Source organism: Diospyros lotus, chromosome 10 (assembly GCF_014633365.1).
Source record: "Diospyros lotus cultivar Yz01 chromosome 10, ASM1463336v1, whole genome shotgun sequence".
NCBI classification, from domain to species: Eukaryota; Viridiplantae; Streptophyta; class Magnoliopsida; order Ericales; family Ebenaceae; genus Diospyros; species Diospyros lotus.
The window spans coordinates 32823499-32846364 of record NC_068347.1 but is presented as its reverse complement, the minus strand read 5'-3'; the positions used below and the strand labels follow the sequence as shown (position 1 = coordinate 32846364).

Here is a 22866-nt window from a genome sequence, read left to right as displayed (position 1 = left end):
CCAAGGTGAGCGACCCAAGAAAGAACTGGCGATGACGAGCTGCGAGCAACGACCCATTGAGGACGAAGAGGAACGAGCTGTCAAGGGGGAAAAGGCACAAATAGAGGCACAAAAGAGAAAGGGGAAGGGGTATAAATATATATATATAATTGATTTTAATTTAAAATAAATATTTTTATTTTAATTAATAGTTAAAACTTAAATAGTTCGTTTGCTTTGCTTATATATATATTAATAATTTAATTTGAAATTTCTAATTTGATTTAATTTTTAATTTTTAAGTTTTTTTAGTTAAGGGTGATTTTATTTATTTTTTAATTGATTATTTTATGCTCATTCTTTTAATTGATTATATCTGTTTTGAAAACTATATTAGTTAAAATATAATTGTAAAGTTTAATTATATTTTTTAATAAAAAATATTAAAATAACACTCTTATTTTGACACCTGCCATTAGAGCAGATTTATAATTTAGGAATGTCATAATACTGTTCAAAGTTATAAATAAGAAATTTAGCACTCCAAAATGACACTTCCGTTAGAGTTGTTCAAAATCCAAAGGGTATATTTAGAATTTTTGAATATTTTTCCAAAAAGTATTTAAAATACTGAACAATTGATTTTAATTTATATTTTATCATATATATCAAACATATCATTGTTAAATTTTTAAAAATATATTTCTCAAAAATAACATTCTCAAGAATCATATTCTTAAAATTTAATTAATAGGGAGGCATCAAATACGAACGGATCTTTCTCCCTCTCCTTCCAAACACTCAATTTTAATCCAAAACCTTAAGAATGTAACTGAAGAACGAAATAGTTATATCAATAAATAAATTTGATAAATAACCCTCGAAACTCACCTTTCCTTATTGTAATTAAATTAATGGATTTCATTCATTTTATATTTTGTCTGCATTTAGTTTATCCTGTTGTTGAAAGTAAAATCCGATAGCAGTGCTAGTCATTTTTTGTATTCTGATTAATTATCTGCTTTTTTGTTTCCCTTTTCTTTGGCTTGCTTGGGTTAATTATAATTTCAACTTAACAATGTAAAAGCATTTGTTTTGCAATGAGAGAATAAGTAATAGTTGGATTATTTGGATATTACAATTGTATTGCTATTGCAGCAGCAGTTAACATATATGATTGCAAGTGTTTATATATATATATAGATGCATCCTATAGTCTAAAGTTCTTGGGTTCCACAGTTTGCATGGAGAGAGCTGGATGGATTAGTCAAGTTCAGCCGAGTCCAAGGGCTCAGCTCAACTTGAACTCGTGGGCTCATATGCTTGGCCTCTTGGGCTCAACCAAATTTTAATTTTAATTTTATATTAAAATTATGAATAATTTAATTTTAAAATTGAATTGTTGATTTTACTTTAATAACCTAATACTTTAAAAATTATAAAGATAATGTCACAATTCATAATGACAATTAATAAATCCCAAATAATTTATATCTCATTTACAAAAGGGACAATCATTTTAAAAAAATTTAAATATGTATGTCATACACAAATGTTGGAATTCAAATTCAAATTATAATTAAAGTACTTTTTATAATCTTTAAATATATAACTATCCACTGGCTGTTGAAGTAATCCTCTTCAATTTTGGCATTCAAGCATTTTGCCGATGTGTGCAATGCGAATTCAGGTCCATGCAATTGCAAGAGATCATCACAGACCTGTAGATATCTTTCATAAACTTGTGAATGGGGGCATCATCAGGTAGGTTTGATAGGTTGTCAATGACCTCCTTTTGACGAAGCAGTTGAATATCACTGGGGGATTTCACCAGGCTATTCATTGACTATATATAGTTGTTAAGGTATTTACTTTGACGATGACGTTACTCATGCTCGAACAATACCTTGATAGAATATGGTGTGCCATATCGAATGCATATACATGGGATTTTCAATTATCCCTTATTCGTAAACTTTGTGTTTAATTATTTTGAACCCAACTCCAAACTCTTCAAGCTTAGTTGCAGATTTCACCAAGTTCCATTTATCATCCCCATCTTTCTTTTTCTTTTTTTCTATAAATCATCCCCATCTCTCTTATCCTTGTCAGTATTGGAATTATAATTATTATTAGCTTAGTGGATCAATGACCAGTTCAAACCATCATATACTATGCCTATGAGATCCTGATTCATATTTCCAGTGTTGACAGGCTTGTGGTTTAGTTTCTGGTTCGGAGCAATATGCTTTAGAAACTTTGAGGCCAACCAGGTGATGAGCTTGATCAGGTGGTCGCCATCATCTTGATCCGATTTCTTTGTAAGCCTCCAATGTTCCTACAACTTTCTGAGGACACAAAAGGGCAATTGGTTGTTGAGTACAATCAGGTCTCGATTCAAGGCATACAGAACCTATTCAGACCTAAAAAGAGGGTCATTTTGCATTTCCCAGTTTGTCTTCGTTTTTCAGAAACAACTCGATGATGAAGCAACCATCAAGAATGTACGTTTCTAACAACTCCCATTTATTGAAGCAATCGTCTACGACAGAAGTGAATGCTAGATTTATGAAAGACTCAAGATTGGCCCTCACAAGTTCCTCCACATTACTATTTGTTCGTTCAGCAAAATCTTCGAAGTACTTGAGCTTATGCACATCCATTTACGTCTAGTTCGATTGTGTCTTGATAACTTGGACCAATACTGACCACTATTGGTTTGTGGTCACCCAAATACACAGTTTTGACATATATTTGCCTCACATTCCCAAAAAGTCATGAGAGTATTTGTGAAACCTTTCCTTAATCTTGCTCAAACTTGATCCACACAGGTCTAAAATTAAATTTTGGTTGTGTTACTTTTAAGAACTCCTTACTTTATGAATTCTAAACCTCTATAGCATTTGTTCATTCTCTTTGTTAATCTTGGTCATTTGTTCTTCACCTTCTCCTCTTCGATCTCTCCTTGTATTTCTTTCAAGAACCATGTGTTTTCTAAGCTCTTTATATGAACGCATCTAGAAATCAAACCATCATATATACGCAAGGAGAGTTCTTCCTTTTGAAGAGGGCAATCACCTGTAATTCGTATGAAGATGGTGAAGAGCAGAAGCAACTTGTTCAGCATACAATTCAACAAGAAAACAGGGGTGCTGGAGATGCCCTGTCTGTGCATCGGAGATTACGTACACAGAGTTTCCCCTAAGGAACCTTCATGCATACGAGCAGGATCACCTCCAAGCCGATGATCAGACCATGTACGTTAGCCACTACATACTGTTCATCAATTGGTGCAGTCCCCCAGGGATGTTCAGCTGCTTCGCCAGAAAAGAGTCATTGAAAGCTGGTTGGGAGAGATGATGCGGTTTACAACATGCTGAAAGGCGTGTACAGGTTCGTGCTGATTTCTGCCGGCAGCTACAGTTACTCCCGAGTTTGCATGGATGTGAACCATTACTGCAAACGGCACATAGACGACTGGATGACGAAGCTCATGATTGGTGGCGGCTTCTTGCTGGTTCTCACTTCAGTACGAACAGACTGTATTTACCATTGTTTCTTGTTTTAAAGGCAAGGAATTTAAGTACCATTTATGGGCATGAATTTAGGTTGGTTCAGAAGGTGAGGATCCTTTGGATTTTTTTTTCCTGGGAACTTGATGATTTGGAATTGAGTGTAGTGCTTCCCCTGGGACCTCTCTTTGGCTGTTTCCTTCCAATGAGGATGAGCAATCATTGACCCCGGGACATAGCTCGACAGAAGATTAGTCATGATATATTGGTATCATTTTGATCGGTTGTGAGTTTGAATTCTAGCCTCCTATCTCTCGATTTACGATCTCTAGCAGAATCAAAGAATTGAGTGCTAGGAGCCCTCGCAAGAAGTTCATTCCGAGGATGAGCAATAATTATATATATGTATTTTATTGTTAAATTATTTAAAACACAATGTATTTAATTATGATCAATCAATAAAATTATTTTGACTATAAATTTGAGATACAATAAACATACATTAATCATGAGTTCTGAAAATAAGTTTTTTAGTTGTTATTTTTTTTCTAAACAAAATATATATTTTTTATATTTTATTTTAATAATTAAATAATAAATTATTTAAAATACCATACATTTATTATCAATTAATATAATTATTTCAGTTGTTAAATTTAAGATAAAATAAATATATACTATAAAAAAAAAAAAAGCTTTAATAAATTCCCACTTAGAATGCTTTAATCTTAAGCAAATGCAAGTCAATTCCCGCTTGGAATGCTTTACCTTAAAATAATGATTAATACTATTGATAACTAATTAATTAATTAATTTCTCAATAATGGTCATTTGGCGTTTAGGCTTTACCATTCATTCGTCATCCTTGCGCATTACAAAAAATTCGTAATTTAGTAACCGATTTAACAACAGAATTTTTCCATCGCTAATTAGAGATGAAAATTTGGATTTGTGATAGAATATTCCATTGTCAAATTTTTTATTTATTTTTTAAATTTAGTGACGAAATTAGCGACGGAATATTTCGTCACTAAATAATTAAAAAAATTAATTTATTTTTATTTTTTAGCTATAAGGTACCCGTCGTTAAATTTTGTATTTTTATTTAATTTATTTTTTATTTTTTAACCACGGGATTGCCCCGTCACTAAATTTTGGATTTTTATTTTTTTTTATTTTTTATTTTTTAGTGACGGGTGTGACCCCATCGCTAAATTTGTATTTTTTATTTATTTTATTTTTATTTTTTAGCCTGTCACTGAATTTTATATTTTTATTTTTTTTTATTTTTTAGCGATGGGTGTTGTAATACCCGAGAGCTTCGGGTTAATTGAGGAATTATTATTTTATTAGAAAATTGGATTTTGAGGAAAATATGTATCAGTATAGCCCAAGAAATTTACCGAATCAACTGCAGGGAGTACCCTGGAGCTGAGATGCATAAAGAAAATGAGATGGTAGTGTCGAGTATTTCAAGAAATGATTTATGGCATCGAAAGAAAATGAATCAGGAATAATTTTCGGTACAACTAAAATACAGTTATGAAATAGGCTGTAAAACTGAATAATCATATATAGGGGGCTTCTAAAAAGTCAACGGAACCCCAAGGGTATTCATATTTTGTATGTAGACCAACCCTTCAGTGAGTTTTGGAAGAAACGAAAGGGTTTGAGGGCAAAATAAAGATTCGGGGCAAGGTGCAATTTATCGAATTCACCGGAAGGAGGCCAAGGTGACTATTTTTTGGAATCTTCTGAGAATGAATGAAAGTTTTTAGGACTTGAGGGACTTAATGGCAATATTGGAAAATTCAAAGGCTTTGTGAAAATGGGGCAAGGGATAAGAGACAAAATTAGGTGGGGCAAAAGTGTAATTTAGGAAAGATGAAGCTGGAAGCAACCTACCATGGCTAACCAGCTGGATCTTGTTGCCGACAGCGCCTACCAACAATTGGGAATAGGAGCAAATGGGTCGGGTAAACCTTAGGGTTGGGCCTAGGGCGACAAGGGAGCATGGGTTGGCCGGAAAATGAAAATTTTCGACCAAGTTCTTGGCCGATTTTGGGAAGCTTCAAAAGTCATCACTTCGATCGGATTTAGATGCAATTGGGTTGATACAGGGGCGGTAGAAGCCTCAGAGGGGTCGATTTAACCAACCTTCAACGTTTGGAAGCTCGTGGTTACCTATAAATAGAAATGGCCGAGAAGAGGAAGAAAATTAATTTTGTAAATCCATGAGTTTTTGAATAAATTGGGAGAATCGGATAACGGAATTTTGTTGCCCATGTACAAAGATTTATTTATGTGCAATTTGAGCCATTTTGGTTGAGAGATGAGTGAGATCCGAAGCCTCGTCGAAAAAATGAGCTTTGCCAAAAAATCGTGTTGAGCAGTCAATAAATGACTTCAATTGATAAATTTTAAGCTATTATTCAGTAGAGGGCAAAAAGAAGAAGGCATAGGTTCAAACGGGAGGCAAAACAGAGTTCGGAGAAAGGAGAAATTGCGAAAAAACTAGGCGAGACGCAACTGCCGACAAACTACTGAAGGTTGAAGACAACGGCGCGTGCAGAACACGCGCCTAGCAGCAGGTGCGCGTGGGCATCCCTTCAGGTGGCACGTGGGAGAGCGTAAAGAATTGAAAAATCTTGGAAAAATTTTGTAAAATCTTCTAAAATTGAGATCTAGGTTCGGGTGCAATTATTTTTTAAGTTGGGATTTTCAGTGTCTCGATTTTAGCATCAAAGAGCCTTGTTTTACGTGAGAATGCACCATCAGGGTAAGTCCAGTAATTTTCCCTTGGTGGTCATAGCTTATTATGATTTGTTGTGAAGAAAGATTGGAGAAAATAGTTTGGTAGATATTTATTTGGATTTTTAGAGGTAAAAATGGAAGAAAATGGAGAAAATAAATAAATTGTGAGAAAAATCAGATTTATGATATTTAAATGATGATTATGGTGCTTTTGAGGCCTAGGGTTAAGTGTTGGTGCAATTTTTTAGGTTAACACGAAAATCGAGGTCAAGCACGCAAATCTAGGCAGTGCGTGCTTTTCAAGGTACTTTGGATTTTGTCAAATGTGAGCAATTCTAATCCCAAAAATTTGTCCATTCAAAGTTGTTCTCCCCATAAACTTGATTTGATCCATGCAAATGTTTTGCTACATGTGAATGTTTTAACCTATAATGGTTGTTTTCATAGAGATTTGTCCCGAAATGTTTTATACATGTGCATTGAATTTTGTGATAAATTGTGTATATGAAATATCATTTTATATGATGCATTGAATCATGGTATATGGCATTGGCATGTTGTTTTTATGGGTTGGGATTCGGATGTTAACTTATGATATGGCATTTGAGTGATAGCACTAGGAAAGCATGCCAAAGGAAAATACACAGTTTGTTGACCTGGGCTGAGAGTAGACACCACCCTGGTGAATCAAAAAATGGCGAGCCTAAAAGTGGACACCAACCCAGACTTGCAAGTGACAGGGTTATGAGTAGGTAGGACCCAATGAGGCCTTTGCGTGGTAGTATTGTTTCCGATGTGAACGTGGATTCCCATGATGGTGTTGATCATCATTTGGTCAGGATTTGTGTTGACATGTGCTTTGTAAGCTTCTGAGTGGGAACGTAATAATGACAGAGGGATTCTCAGGTTCATGCATTGACATTGCTCCATTTTAAGCTAGGACTGTATTGTGTCAATGTGTCGATGTTGCCTTTAGAGAGATTGCATTTTCCCCAGTTAGGGTTAAGTGCTGTGTGAGATTCTCTTGGGCCGGGTTTGTCATGATTTTCTATTGTTCATGTCTTGCATACATTCATGAAAATGTTTTTGAATTATCACTTAGATGATTCATCATCTTATGTTGGACTTTTATCCCTAGAATATTCTAATGTTCCAGGTGGTAGCAGTTGTTCTAAAGGAAAAGGAATTGCTGAGAATTGACAGTAACTTGTAGGTGGATTGTAACATATATTGTGGATTATATGTATTTCCTTTTGATGATGTTATGTTAGACGATGATACGATTTTGATATTATGTATAAGAAGATTTCAGTTATGTATCACATCAGGTTTCGATTTAGCTTTTGCATTTGTTTATGATGATATTACCTGTCTTAACTTCTAGAAAAGTTCTGATTAAAGAAAAACTTGATATTTAAATGTGTCCTTTTGTGATCCACTTCTCTTTTCTATAAACTTATCTGGTATACTATTCATGTACAGACGCTATATTATATATTTATAGAAAAAAATATATCCCCGAAATTTCTGATGATGTTTTCCACATTTATAACCCGCCTCGATTGGAGCGAGGTGTTACAGGTGTTAAATCGTTGCTAAATTTTCTATTTTTATTTGATTTATTTTTATTTTTAGTGATAGAGGCTGTCCCGTCGCTAAATTTTTTATTTTTATTTAATTTATTTTTATTTTTTAGTGACGGGGCTATCTCGTCACTAATTTTTGTAATTTTTTTTATTTTTATTTTTTAGCGACTGAGTCTATTCTGTCACTAAATTTGTTATTTTTATTTAATTTATTTTTTATTTTTTAGTGACGGGGTTATTCTGTCACTAAATTTTATATTTTTTATTTAATTAAATTAAATATATTTAACGACAGAATATTCTACCACTAATTAATAAAAAAATTAAATAAATAATAAAAATTTAAATTTAAATTAAATATAAAATCTCTAAATAAATAAAAAAATTAAATTAAAAATTAAAAAATTTGGCCAGTCGTTACAAATGAAAAAATAAATTAAAAAAATAAAATTTATTAATTATGTATTAAACAAAGATTAAATAAATATTAAAATTATTAAATGCATATTTTATGTATTTTATTTACAAACCAAAAATATGTAAATTGATATGATATTGTAAAATTTATAATAACAAATATGTATTAAACTAATTTTTAATCAAATAAAACTTAAATATTTAAGAGATAAATTAATTACAACATTTAAGTGGTGTACTAATTGTGTTAAAATTTACAACATTTATTTTTTTAAGTATTAATTTATGAATTTAAAAGATTTAAAATTTAAAAACTTAATTTAAAATAAAATTAAAATTGTTGGCAGCTAAGTATAGTATATAGTTAATATGTGCAGTGTATATCATAAGAAAGCTTGTAGTTCAGATGGTTGTGCACGCGCGTGAGCACGGGCAATTAGGGATCGTAACTGAGGGAAGAAATGAATTCATTAGGAAATTATCCCAGCGCTACATGTGGTGGCTCAAGGCAGCACGCGCATCCTCCTACCAGCAAGCTATTATTTTTTTTTAAATTAAAGTTAGCGACGGAACAATTCTGTCGCTAATTAGCTACGGAGTTGTTTCCGTCACCGATTATAAATTATTTTAATTTTTAAATATTCTAATTTTTATTGAACGTTTTTCATCGTTAAAATAATATTTAATATCTTAAATAAATTTTATTTTTTATTTTTTAATCAATGACAAAAATTTTCATTCTTGATTTTTCTCGTCGCTGAAATTTAATAACGTCATTTTTAGTGATGGAAAATTGTCCGTCTCTAAATTTTTTAGCGACGAATTTTGATGATTTGGCAACGAATCTTTCCGTCATTAAATTCCCGATGCATTTTCTATAGCTTAAGTTTAATATTAATTAAAATCTCTTTAGCAAAAGACGAGCTCTTTGGTTCTTTTGTGTCCTTTCACTAAATTGGCATCCAGTCTGTGGCGTATAATAAAAGGAGCAGTGGGCAGAAGCTTGCAATTACATCAATATTAGCGAGCTATGTTGCATGGAAATATTTTATGGGTGCTATTTTTTTTGTATTCGAAATGTTTTTTATTTTCATTTTAAATCCTGTTTATACTTTTTTTTTTTAAAATATTCATCTCCACATTTTCTTTTTTATTAAAAACGTTTTTAATTTCTGTTTTGGTGGAACGTAATTAATCAGTAGCATGATCCTAGCTTCTTTCTTTTGCCGACTTTTTTGACCGATCTCTCTTCTCCCCCTTCACCTAACTGCTACATTAGAGTCATATTAATAAATTCCACACTTGGAATATTTTATCAACCAGTGGTGTATAATAAACGGAGCCACGGCGGAAGCTTGCAATTATTCAAACTTCCAATCTCTCTCTCTCTCTCTCTCAAGTCTGTGTCTGAATTAAATTTTGTTGAATTTAATGTTTGATTGATCGGCTACAGAAGGCCAGTGGAGAGAGATGATCCGCGAAGAGAGGAGGAGGAGGAGCAGCAGCAGCAGCAGCAGCAGCCGAGAGAGTAGAATATGCGAATTTAGTAAGAAAGAAAATGTGAATTTTATTTCGAAGATCGGATCGAATTCTAAGATCAGTTTGGCAAAAGATACCAAGATGTTGACTGGAAGTTTTGCAGGTTTCCGAATTCATTTTCTGTTTTAGATTCACAATTAATCAGTTGATTGAGTTGTAGTGAAATGTTCATTTCGATGTTTTTGGATTGTGAAGCCATTGAATTCGAAGAGTATATGTCGGTCGAGCTGAAGATGACCAGAAAATTGGAGACGTTCTCGAGGAAGGCCGGCAACATTGACGTCCCCAGCAACAGCAACAAAGGGTAGGCGACCGATGAAAAGCTACCGGAAAATCCAAATCACCCCCATTTCAGATTGATGACGATGTTGGAATTTATTATTGTTGCAGGGGTATTTTGGGGAGAGAGTTGTTTTATTCATCTTCATATTTACTTATGAGCGTTGGTTTTTTCGAAGGGTTTGATGTGTAAAAGTAAAATAAAGTATGAGATTTTAAATAAAAGTTTATTGAGTGGTGTAGGAGCCACAGCCGCGGAAGGAGCAAAGGATGCGAACAGAACTCCAAAGGAAAATGTGAATTTGGCAGAAAGAAAGACAAAGACGAACGTCAACTCAAAACAGGTTTTATTTCGAAGATCGGTTCGAATTCGAATAGTATTGCAAAACATACCAACAAGAAGTTGATTGAAAGTTCTGCAGGTTAATTAATGGTGTTCCGAATTCATTTTGATTGCCTTTTGGATTTCACAATTAATTAGTTGATTGAGTTGTAGTGGATTCATGTTCATTTCGATGTTTTTGGATTGTGAAGCCATTAAATTCCAAGAGTATAAGTCGGTCGAGCTGAAGGTGACCGGAAAATTGAAGATGGTCTCGAGGAAGGCCGGCAACATTGACGTCCACGGCACCAGCAAGAGATGGTAGGCGACCGATGAAAAGCTACCGGAAAATCCAAATCACACCCATTTCAGATTGATGACAATGTGTTGGCGTTTATTATTGTTGCAGGGGTATTTTGGGGAGACTGTTGTTTTATCCATCTTCATATTTACGGTTCGGCGTGTTACCCACGTGTAAAAAATATGGTATGAAATTTTAAATAAAAGTTTGAGTGGTGTTTCAGTATTTTAAATAAAATAATAATCTTTATGTATTTTTATTTATGAATCATCCGTCATGTTTATATATATATATATATATTATAGAAAAAATATATTTTTATACGAAATATACTATATGAATAATTTATTTCAACAAAAAAATAGTATTAAAATATTACATATTCACATAAACTTCTAAAATAAAAACCTAACATGTGTATGTCCATTTTTTCCATACTTTTATCATCATTAATTATTGTTATGAAAGATATTTGACAATAATTTGTTTATTCTTATGAAAGATAATTATTGTTTGTATTTGACAGTAACAGTTTTTTTTTTTAATTTTAAATAAAATAATTGTAGATATAGTGGTGAATTATTTGATAAGTTAATTATTATTAGGAAATTATGAGTTCAAATCTTGTTGATATAATTAATTTTTATATTTTCATTAATATACATAAAATATATTTTAAGAGAATACTTTATTAATAAAATTTTATAACTCTAAAAATATGTATTTACTTGTATAATAATAGGTATAAATAAAATTTTTAATTACTTACAAAATTAAAATGTATATTTAACAAATTAATAATTATTGGTACAACCTCAGATTTATAGAAAAATATATTGAATGATTATTAAGGCCATATCCATTCACAGCTACTTGCATCTTGCACATTTTTGTTAAAACAAAATATTGGTTGATTTGGGATTAGGGCTGAAGTGGGTATTTCAACCGTTCACACTCCAAGTCAACATAATTAAAAAAAAAAAAAACCTATTTACCAATAAATAAAACAAACTATTAACTCTTATATATATATATATATATTTGTGGTGATTAAATAAACTCTAATATTATTTATAACACGTAGATGAGCTTTCTTTTGTGTACAGGCAAAGCATTGGGTTCACGCACTTTTTTTTACAAAATAATTTAGAATGCATACTTAATTTGGTAAATTAAATGGTGATTAATCTTTGGGGTTTGGTGAGTCAAGGTTGGCGGGCTGCTGTCAACACTTGCTCTTGAATTTTTTTCTTAACATAGAAAATTTGGGAGAAGATCCATTAAAAGTTGATATAGAGACAAAAATATTCAAAATTATCAAAAAATTCTTTTTATTTTTATATTTACTCACTATTAATAGAAGTCAAAATAAATATTACACATTCTTTACATTATCATCTCGAGCTTACCATTTATATATTTTTAAATTGAAAAGAGCACTACGACTTTAAATACAAAATGAAATACTCTACTCACGCTCTCAAAATTACACCCACAAAAATGTAAAGAATTACGCCCCAAATAACTATTTTTCCTTTTCCTAAAATGATAAAAGAAGTAAGGGTGAACTATAAGCCTCAACAACTATATAGCAAAGGGAAGTATCAATATATCAATATATAAAAGTATGAATAACTTAGAGCCAAAGAAAAGTCATTACCTAACATATAAAGATCTACAAGATTCATACCTTTTACACTTGACAAAAACATTCTTAAGAAATACCATTTCTTACTTTTTTATCAAAACATATTTTTCAAGGTAAGCCATAAGGCTCGACAAGTGTAGAAATAACGAGAAATGAGTATGACTAAACTTTTCCTAAACATAATGCATATTATGCCGTATATGGAAACACATGCCAGTGTCTTATACTTAAATAACACACAATCCATTCTATGTGGTTATATAACACGATACCCAGTCATAACATAAATATACAAATGCACACAGTGTCCTTGGGGCCCACATAAAAATGTAGGCATTGACACCTAAGAACCGATATACAAACTTGCCAACAATCAATAATAGGCTACCAAATCAACTGCATGAGCCCAATACTCCCATACCATATCAATAGATATCAAATCCATCACCATTGTCATTGTCTGCCACGACACTCACAATCTCATCAAGGTCGTAAGTTGCTATGAGCCTCCACCCACAATCTTATGCATCACAAGATCCAGCTGCTGTAGGTAGGGTTGGCAATGGTTCGGTTTGGTTTCAGTTTTTGCCAAAACCATAACCAAACCAAACTTAAATTACTAAAACCAAAATCAAACCATTACCCATTTGGTTTTAAAAATTTAAAACCATAACCAAACCATTCGATTTTGATTCGGTTTCGGTTTAACCATAGTTTTTTTAGTTTAATCCATATCAACAGACAAAGACAAATAGCATTCATAAATTTTTTTGATAATTTCACAACAAACAAAGATAAATTCTAATAAAGTTACCTTATTCTTGCATAAAGTTACAAAACTTATTGGATATAAAATCACATTTCCAAACCTACAATTGTTAAGATCAATAAATTTATATGTGCATAATTAAATTGTAATTTGAGCTAAAAAAAAATTAGCTACGAAAGTTAATACCTTCATCAACAACATTAATATATTCTTCGTAAATTGATGCATATCCATCTGAAATGAATGAGCCAACTCCATCTAACAAAATTATAAATATAAAAAATAAATTAATATGAAGAGAGATGAGACAGAGAGCGAGAGGCAGCGAGGGTGAGAGAGATCCAGGGCGAGCGAGAGCAAGAGGGGCCGAGCCCCAGCGAGAGCAAGAGAGATCTAGCGAGGGCCAGTGAGAGCAAGAAAGATGCAGAGAGCGAGGGCGATTGGCGAGCTCGCGCGGAGGAGCAAGAGAAATGAGGCAGAAAGGGTGAGAGAGATTGAGGGCAAGCGAGAGCAGGGGCCGAGCCCTAGCGAGAGCAAGAGAGATCCAGCGAGGGCGAGCGAGAGCAAGAGACAAGCAGAGAGCAAGGGCGAGGGCGGGCGGACGAGCGAGAGGCAGCAAGGGTGAGAGAGAGTGAGAGCGAGGTTGAGAGAGGAAGGAGACGAGAAGGGGAGAAGGGTTTGCAAGCAAGGCAATTGGGCTGGGGTAGGCTGGGCTCAGGTGGGCGGGGTTGTATATAATATATATTATATATACATATTATACATATTATATTATATATATATTCGGTTCGGTTCAGTTACCCACCATTCGGTTTGGTTTCGGTTCGGATTTTGGTTTGGTTTTAGTGAAACCCATAACCAAACCATATCCATTAAAACAGTGTTCGGTTTTTCCCCGAACCAAACCATTACCCAGTCAAACGGTTTTTAATCGCGTTGACCGGTTCGGTTTCGGTTCGGTTCCCCACGATTTCGGTTGCAATTGCCACCCCTAACTATAGGCCTCCACCCACAGTCTCACATATCACAATCACAAGCCAATTTCCACCACCATACAATGCAATACACAAGGAATGCAGTGACTCTTGCAACATTAATGTGATAGCAAGGCCTCAATAAGCCAAGCATCAGGCCATATTACACCCATGTATAAATTCACACACCTGAATGCTCTAATGCATATGCTTGCCTAACATACACAAGTTAGCACTCACAGGCCAACTATGCTATGCCAATGCTCACGTTCCCAACACATACAAAGTATGACCCTCCAATGAACGCAACCCATAACCCAACATCATAATGCAAAACAATATAGCAACATAATGCAACACAGCCACAAGTAATGTAACATTCACACACTCAATTTTTGCCCATTAAGGTTCCTGGCTATCTCATATAATTCAACCTTTAAATAGGCTCCACCACATCAATTAGATGCAATTATTGGATAGTAATGATAATCGAGTCAAGGTGGAAATATTCGTTTTCAAAATCAAAGATTAGATGAATTTTAAGGAATGAGAAAGGTACAAATCAAGCATACAGTTTAAAGGAATCCCACAAGCTTGATAGTTGCCCAAATGGCTCAAATCTAATTCCAAATCGAAGCTTATCGAGTTAAGGTCGCAACCAAACAATGGATCTTAATTATGATATTGAGACAAAAAGTTATGGTCAAAAGAGTGCAACATGCGCAGTGTTGAAAAAAATGATTAGTTGACTAATGGAATAAATAGTCGACTATTGAAAGGAATAATTGACTAAAGCTTAGTCGACTGAGCAGATTGATTAGTCGACTGGGCCGAGAGCTGGCACAAAAAATTAAGAAAATTGGCCTCTATTGAGTCAATTAAACCCCAAGATTAGTCGACTCGACGCACACAAAACACACGAAATTGACTCAAAACACCCTAAAATGACTCTCACTAGCTTTCTAACCCACAAATGTCACTCCTTGAACAAAAAATTGGGTGAACAAGTCCCAACGAGACCAACAACAAGACCTAACAAAAAGTTTTGAAATGACATACAATTCAAAGAAAATATGCAACTAGTACTAAAAATAATTTTAACAATGAAAGGGTGAAGAACCATGAAGCATTTCAATGTCGCAACGGAAAAGAAGGAAAGTTTGCACAAAATAAAATAAAAGTGTAAAGAGAGCTTGCCTTTAAAGCCTAAACCGAAGAGAAGAAGAAGAAGCCTCTTTAAAGCTTACAAATCCTCCCACCTTTGAAGCTCTAATTCCACCAAGAAAAATTGAAGAAGAAGAACAAGAAGAAGATTTGCCAAGAAGGAGCAAGGAGATGAAGAGAAAGAGGAGAAGTTGGGAAGAAAAGAAAGGCATGGGAAAGAATGGGCTACATGTCCCTTCTCCAACCATCCCCTCTCTAAATTTCAATTTTGCCCCTCATAATGCACACATACACCATCAAATATCCATGCTCCTATTGGTAATTTGCTTCATCTTCCATTTCTTTCCTATTTTCCCTCACCTTTTTCAAAAAAAATATGCCCCTTTTTGTTATTTGCCACATTTATCATTTTTATTTAATTATAATGCCACTTTTTGTACACATAACCTGTAAGGGCCCACTCTCGAATATTCCCGCTAGCATAGGATATTCGAAAGGAGGTCATCACAGAAATGATATAGAACAACCACAATTAAACAAACAACTCATTTCATTCATTAGCAGCGGAAACCATGCTTAAGTTCAATGACACTTCTAATAGCTCAAGAGTCGGGCTCAACGGCCATACAAAATAGATAAGAGACTCTAATGTTAACTAACAAAATAAGACTCATTTCATCTCAAGTCTCACCAAAATGCTAACAGGATCTTCAAGTTAGGACGCGTCCCCGTACACCTCTATCCTCAGGCCTTAGTCCCACTGGACTCACCCCCAATAATAGCTTTCCCTTTACCTGGAATGGCAAAGAAGATCAAGTGAGCCACAAGGCTCAGCAAGTTCTAGGGTAATAAACAATGATTATGAACCAAGAATAAGGAGACACCAAAGAGAGTACTCCAGAACTTCACTGATGTATACAAGTATCACCTTTTAAGACTTGATCAATTCCAAGTTAAATGTATAATGCCACCATGTACTATTATGCAAATGTGCATATAAATGTAATATCAAAATCAAGTCTCATAGGCTCGCAAGCCATCAATCAATACATGCAAGAGTGCCTCACTTCATAATCAATATCAATTTCTCCGGCTCTCAAGCCATAAATCAATGCATGCAAAAGTGCATAAGTTTCATAGAACCTCACAAATAAATATGGAGCCAACTTGCCGGGCTATGGCCACCTCGTCCCGTGCCAAGTGCTCTAGGGTACCCTTTTCTCCCTCCGCGCAAAATAATAGGTGCGCAAAATATATATATATATATATGGAACCTGTTCATGTATGCATCATGTATGCATTTGCCAACCACATGTATTTAAATTCCTGATTTTGCGATATTCATGCTGTTAACATCACTTACCCCTACCGGGTATTTTCCCCATCATCAAATAAATTCAACATATCTTACTTCATAATGTTTACCACATTCAAGATGTAATTTATGGCACAAAAATGCTTAATGTAATTTACAACACAAGAATACTTCTTGAGAGATGCTATTTAATATTAAATCTCGATTCACCAGTTGAGGTGTATTATAAATTGAATAACTATTATTCCCATCATAAGATTGTTGTGATTTCATTTAACCAGTGATAGTATGCGTTTACTTGCATTCATGCTCATAGCTCAAATTCATTATTCGACCCCATGCAATCAAATGACCACACCACGTGAAATTGCTGACCAAACATAATCCTGAAATTTTTCTAAGGTAATGGACCAAATAGAACATTTTTTGAAAATGTCTTCATCTTGAGAAACTAACTCCCGGTAATTTGATTACTAGCATTTATTGTTGTAAAAATGATTTTTAATGAATTTTTCAAGAAACGGAAACTATGTATTTCGATGGTGGTAAAATTGCAAATTCATGGATTTGTACTAAAACCAAAATTCTAACTTTTTATTTTTATGGATTTTGATTTTTTTGATATTTTTATTGAATCCAAATGGGGGGTACTTTCTTATTTACATTTATGTATTAAAGTAAAGGAAAGTAAAATATAAATTAAGGAAAATGCAAACATTTACTTAAGTTAAGGAAAGGTAATTATATGGGATGAGAGCTGATAGCTCCCATTCAAGGCATATGGGACGAGCTCGGGAACAGCTCAAGGTCTTGAGGTCGCAGCTTACGGAGACAGCTCAAGAGACCTCGCGGAAAGGACAAGCGAACGAACTCGGGGTCATGAGGTGAACGAGCTCGGGGTCATAAGGTGAACGAGCTCGCGGTCAAGGGGTTGAGCAAGAGCTCGCTGGAGGGGTTGAGCAAAAGCTCGCTGGACGAGCTTGAGGTCAGGCGCGCGGAAAGAGCTCGCGGCCAAGAGCTTGACAGATGAGCTCGCGATTAAGCGGCCAGAGAGCTTATAGGTGTGAGCTCGCGGCAAAGAGCTGGAACGAGCTCGCGGAAAGAACTGGAACGAGCTCGCTAGAACATCAATGACGTTGAACGTGTATATATATAACTGGGTTTGCCGAACATAACAGAACAGAACAGGGGCATTCGAATGACTGTTTAAGCATAATATATTTTTGGATTAGCTAGGCAGGGCATGCTTTAATAAGCTTTTCAAATCTCTGTGTGTGGGGGGGTATCAGCTCGTTACGCATATTGAATATAAGTATTCACAAGTGGGTCTCATATATATAGGCAAACAGTTTATATATTTTCAGTTGAGGCTTTTGCTGTTTGCTCCAAATACCTTAATGAAATCATTTAATGGTGACTTAGCACTCTACATTCAGCTATGGGTGAGAGCTTCCAAAAGTGATGCAACATGTACATATATAAATGCCTGAACAGGGAGCAACGAGCTAAACAAAAACCCAGCTGTAAGTAAGAAGGAAAGCCATTCACTGAACAAATATTAGGGTGAATCAAACCCCGCTTGAGACATCAAATGGACTTCACAGCAACTAGGAACTTTATAAACAAAATAGACACAGTGGAAGACACTAACAGCGAGGTGACACAATAAGCAACAGTTTGCAAATCAAGGAAACTTGCATTTCAATACAGAATATATCTAAGAGGGAGCTCGCACTGAAAGATAACGTGGTTGCATTGGAATAAAAATGGGTAAGAGAACTTGCCTGTTGAGAATGAAATCAGAGAGAGTTCCACCCGCGCACATGAAGCAAACAGCAGCAGCAAACAGAAGTGATGGAATAGGATGGAGAGGGTGAAGAAGAAGAAGAGCACGGAGATGGACTTAAATAAGCAATGGAACAGAGCATTCAAAAAGAAGGGATACACCTTGCACTGAAATAGGATATTTGTGCACAGAGGCTGCTGGGAAAAAGGAGCGCGCACAGGTCTGCACGCCAGCTCCCGAATTTACTGAAATAACCCTATTTTCATATTACAAACAAAAATATCCAGGGGCTTGAGTGACAAATGCTACTTAATTTATTTTCTTTTCCCCATTTTCTTATTACACCATCACGCCCATTATTTCCAAATAATTTCTCACCATGGGCCTAAGCCCAAATCACATATATCCCATATACATATACTCCAAGCCCACCAGGCTTAATTCTCTACTTGGGTTAGACATCTCATTAACTATTTAATTGAGGCCCTTTTTACTTAAATTTCTGATTTCATGAACTATAGAATAAAATTATGTAATCTAAATTATTGTTGTGCCACCAAGGAAATTAACATTAAGCATTAATAAAAATATTTAGTCCAACATTCTAATTGCGAAACACTGACATCAAGTATTAAAACACCTAGACCCACTTTAGGGTCGTTACAATTTCTCCCCCCCTTTAAAGAATTTGGTCCCCAAATTCGTACCTGGTCATTCAAAAAGCTGGGGGAAAAGACATCTCATCTCATCCTCACGTTCCCAAGTAGCCTCGTCTGAAGAATGACGCTGCCACTGAACTTTCACAAAAGGAATCGATCGGTTCCGCAGCACCCTCTCTTTCCGTTCCAAAATACCGATAGGTCTTTCCTCATATGTGGCATCTTCCCCGACTTCTATAACCTGATAATCGATGACATGCTGGGGGTCCGGCACGTACTTGCTCAACATCGACACATGGAATACGTTATGCACACCAGATAACTGTGGTGGTAAGGCCAACCTATAGGCCAAAGAGCCAACTCGCTCTAGGATCTCAAAAGGTCCAATGTAACGGGGACTAAGCTTCCCCGACACACCAAATCTACGTACGCCCTTCATGGGCATCACTCTCAACCACACATGATCCCCAACAGAGAACTCTAAATCCCGTCGTCTATTATCTGCATAACTCTTTTGTCGATCTTGTGCTGCCTTCATTCTTGCCCGGATAATCCGAATCTTTTCCGTCGTTTGCTCAACAATTTCTGGTCCCATTAATGCTCGGTCTCCTACCTCTTCCCAACAAATAGGTGATCTACACGGCCTGCCATAAAGAGCCTCATAAGGTGGCATACCAATACTAGAATGATGGCTATTATTGTAGGCAAATTCCACTAGTGGCAGATGGTCATCCCAACTGCCATGAAAGTCTAACACACATGCCCTCAACATGTCCTCCAACGTCCGTATAGTCCTTTCTGTCTGCCCATCCGTCTGTGGGTGAAAAGCGGTACTGAACTTTAACCTTGTCCCCAAGGCATCTTGTAATGCTCCCCAAAAATGCGAGGTAAAACGGGGATCCCTATCTGACACAATACTAGATGGGACCCCATGTAATCTCACTATCTCCTCAATGTACACCTTAGCCAAACGACTCAAAGGGTAAGTCTTCTTAATCGATAGAAAATGGGCTGATTTAGTCAAACGGTCTACTATCACCCATATCGCATCAAACCCCTTTGTCGTCCTCGGCAGTCCTGACACGAAGTCCATGGATATGTTGTCCCACTTCCACTCTGGAATGGGCAAAGGTTGTAGAAGACCTGCCGGTTTCTGATGTTCTGCTTTAACCTGTTGACACACTGCACACTGGGATACGTACTTGGACACATCTCTCTTCAGTCCATCCCACCAAAACTGTCGCTGTAAACCTTGATACATCTTCGCCGTGCCGGGGTGAATGGTATAACGAGACTTATGTGCCTCCGCTAGAATTTCCTTCCTAATCCCGGCATCATCAGGTACACAGACCCGATCCTGGAATAGTAACATCCCGTCGCCTCTCTGACTGAAACCCATTGGGGAAAACTTTCCCACATCTGCCAGAATCTGGGCCAGCTTCACATCACAAGATTGTTGTATCCTAATCTGCTCCATCAAATCTGGTTGTACCCTCAGGTACGAACAATACACTGTAGGTCTCTCCTCGGGTCCAGAAATGGACATCTCCCCCATCTGTCTCAATAGCATCCATTCATGGACCATCATAGCTGCTATACAAGCTCCTCGGCGGCTCAAAGCATCCGCTACTACATTGGCCTTCCCCGGATGGTATAAAATCTCACAATCATAGTCTTTCAGTAGTTCCATCCATCTACGCTGCCTCATATTCAACTCTTTTTGTGAGAAAAGGTACTTTAGGCTTTTGTGGTCGGTATAAATTTCCACCTTCTCCCCGTAGAGATAATGCCTCCATATCTTAAGTGCAAATACCACGGCTGCCAATTCCAAATCGTGTGTGGGGTAATTCATCTCATGCTTCTTCAACTGTCTCGAGGCATAAGCATTTACTCGCCCATCCTGCATTAACACACACCCAAGGCCAGAGTGCGACGCATCACTGAAGATGGTAAACTTCTCCCCACTCCTGGGAATAGCCAACACCGGTGCTGTCGTCAATCTCTTCTTTAATTCCTCAAAGTAATAATCACATGCCTCGTTCCACTCGTACTTGACTCCCTTTCGAGTCAACTTCGTCATAGGCAGGGACAGTCGGGAGAAACCCTCAATAAATCTCCTGTAATAACCAGCCAGTCCCAAGAAACTTCGGATGCCCGTCACTGAGGTTGGTCTTGGCCAATCCATCACTGCCTTCACCTTCTCGGGATCTACTGAAATGCCCTCGCCGGATACTACATGCCCTAAGAATCCCACCTGTCGTTGCCAGAAGTCACACTTACTGAACTTGGCATATAATTGCTTTTCCCTAAGCCTTTGCAAGGCCAACCTGAGATGGTTCTCGTGCTCATCCCGGCTCGGGGAGTAGATGAGAATGTCATCGATGAACACAATAACGAAACAATCCAAGTACTCCCTGAAAACCCTGTTCATCAAATCCATAAAGACGGCTGGAGCATTCGTTAATCCAAATGACATGACCACAAACTCGTAATGGCCGTACCTAGTACGAAAAGCAGTCTTCTGAATGTCTCCTTCTCTGACCCTTACTTGGTGATACCCCGACTTCAAATCAATCTTCGAAAAGACTGAGGCTCCACGTAGCTGGTCCAACAAATCATCAACTCGAGGAAGAGGGTACTTATTCTTCAATGTCGCCTGGTTCAACTGGCGATAGTCTACGCATAACCTCATGGACCCATCCTTCTTCCTCACAAACAAGACCGGAGCGCCCCAAGGGGAAGCACTCGGGCGGACAAATCCTTTCTCAATCAACTCCTCAAGTTGCACTTTTAATTCTTTCAATTCATTCGGGGCCATTCTGTAAGGTGCCTTGGAAACTGGTTGAGTTCCTGGCATCAACTCTATGGAAAACTCTACCTCCCTCGGTGGCGGCAACCCTGGCAACTCATTAGGGAATACATCAGGAAACTCACGGACTACTGGAATGTCTGACAGTTCTGTATTGTTTTCCTTACCCGTGGTCACAAAAGCTAAATACGCTTCACATCCATGCCGCATCATTTTTTCAGCCTTCATCACTGATATCATAGGAGTGGAACTCATCGGTTTAATACCTCGATATGATATAACTGGCTGCTGGGGTGACTCAAAGTGGATAACCTTACATCTACAATCCACTTTGGCATAATGTCGGGATAACCAGTCCATGCCCAAAATAAGATCAAAATCATGTATATCTAGGATTATCAAATCCCCGGGCAACTCCTTATCATGCACCATGATCTTACAGTCTCTATAGACTTCACTCCCCACTAACTCGACTCCTCCCGGTGTAGACACGATCAAATAATAAGGCAGTAATGTACTACAAAATGGAATGTGGCACACGATCCTAGGTGCAATAAATGAATGTGTAGAGCCCGTGTCAAACAAAACACGCACATCAATGTCATATAGGGAGAGAATACCTTGCACAGTGTCCTTTCCCTTCTCTGCCTCTGCTGACGTCAAAGCGAATGCCCGTCCCTGGGTGTGGGGTCGACTAGCGTATGTGGTGCCCTGTCCTGGTGGCAGTGCCAATGGGGGTGCTGTCCCCTGAAGTCTCGACACTGGTTGCCTTTGCCCCATCTTGTTGCCTTGGTTCCCATACCTTTGTCCCCCTTGCTGTGGCGGCTGTCTGCAAACATTAGACGTATGCCCCTTCTTCCCACATCGATAACAAGTCACCTCCCTATTGCCTGCTATACCCGTCTTCTGTGGGCAATCGTTCCTCAAGTGCCCCAACTGCCCGCAACCATAGCACGCCTTACATGTGCCCCGATGTCTCTTTCCACAAGTTGTGCAGGGAGGAATGTCGGTTACATTACCAAAAAACCCCGGTGCTCCCTTCCTTTTCCTGTC

At 36.6% G+C, this 22866-nt stretch overlaps 1 protein-coding gene across 1 annotated transcript; it reads left to right on the top strand.

Annotated features, from left to right (window-relative positions):
* Nucleotides 1-9591: 9591 nt before the first annotated feature.
* On the top strand, nucleotides 9592-10914 carry LOC127811793 (uncharacterized). The gene is made up of 4 exons (XM_052351964.1): nucleotides 9592-9890; nucleotides 9983-10091; nucleotides 10310-10488; nucleotides 10601-10914. The coding sequence occupies exons 1-4, from the start codon at nucleotides 9719-9721 to the stop codon at nucleotides 10711-10713; spliced, it is 573 nt and encodes a 190-aa protein (XP_052207924.1). The 5' UTR covers nucleotides 9592-9718; the 3' UTR covers nucleotides 10714-10914.
* Nucleotides 10915-22866: the final 11952 nt, after the last annotated feature.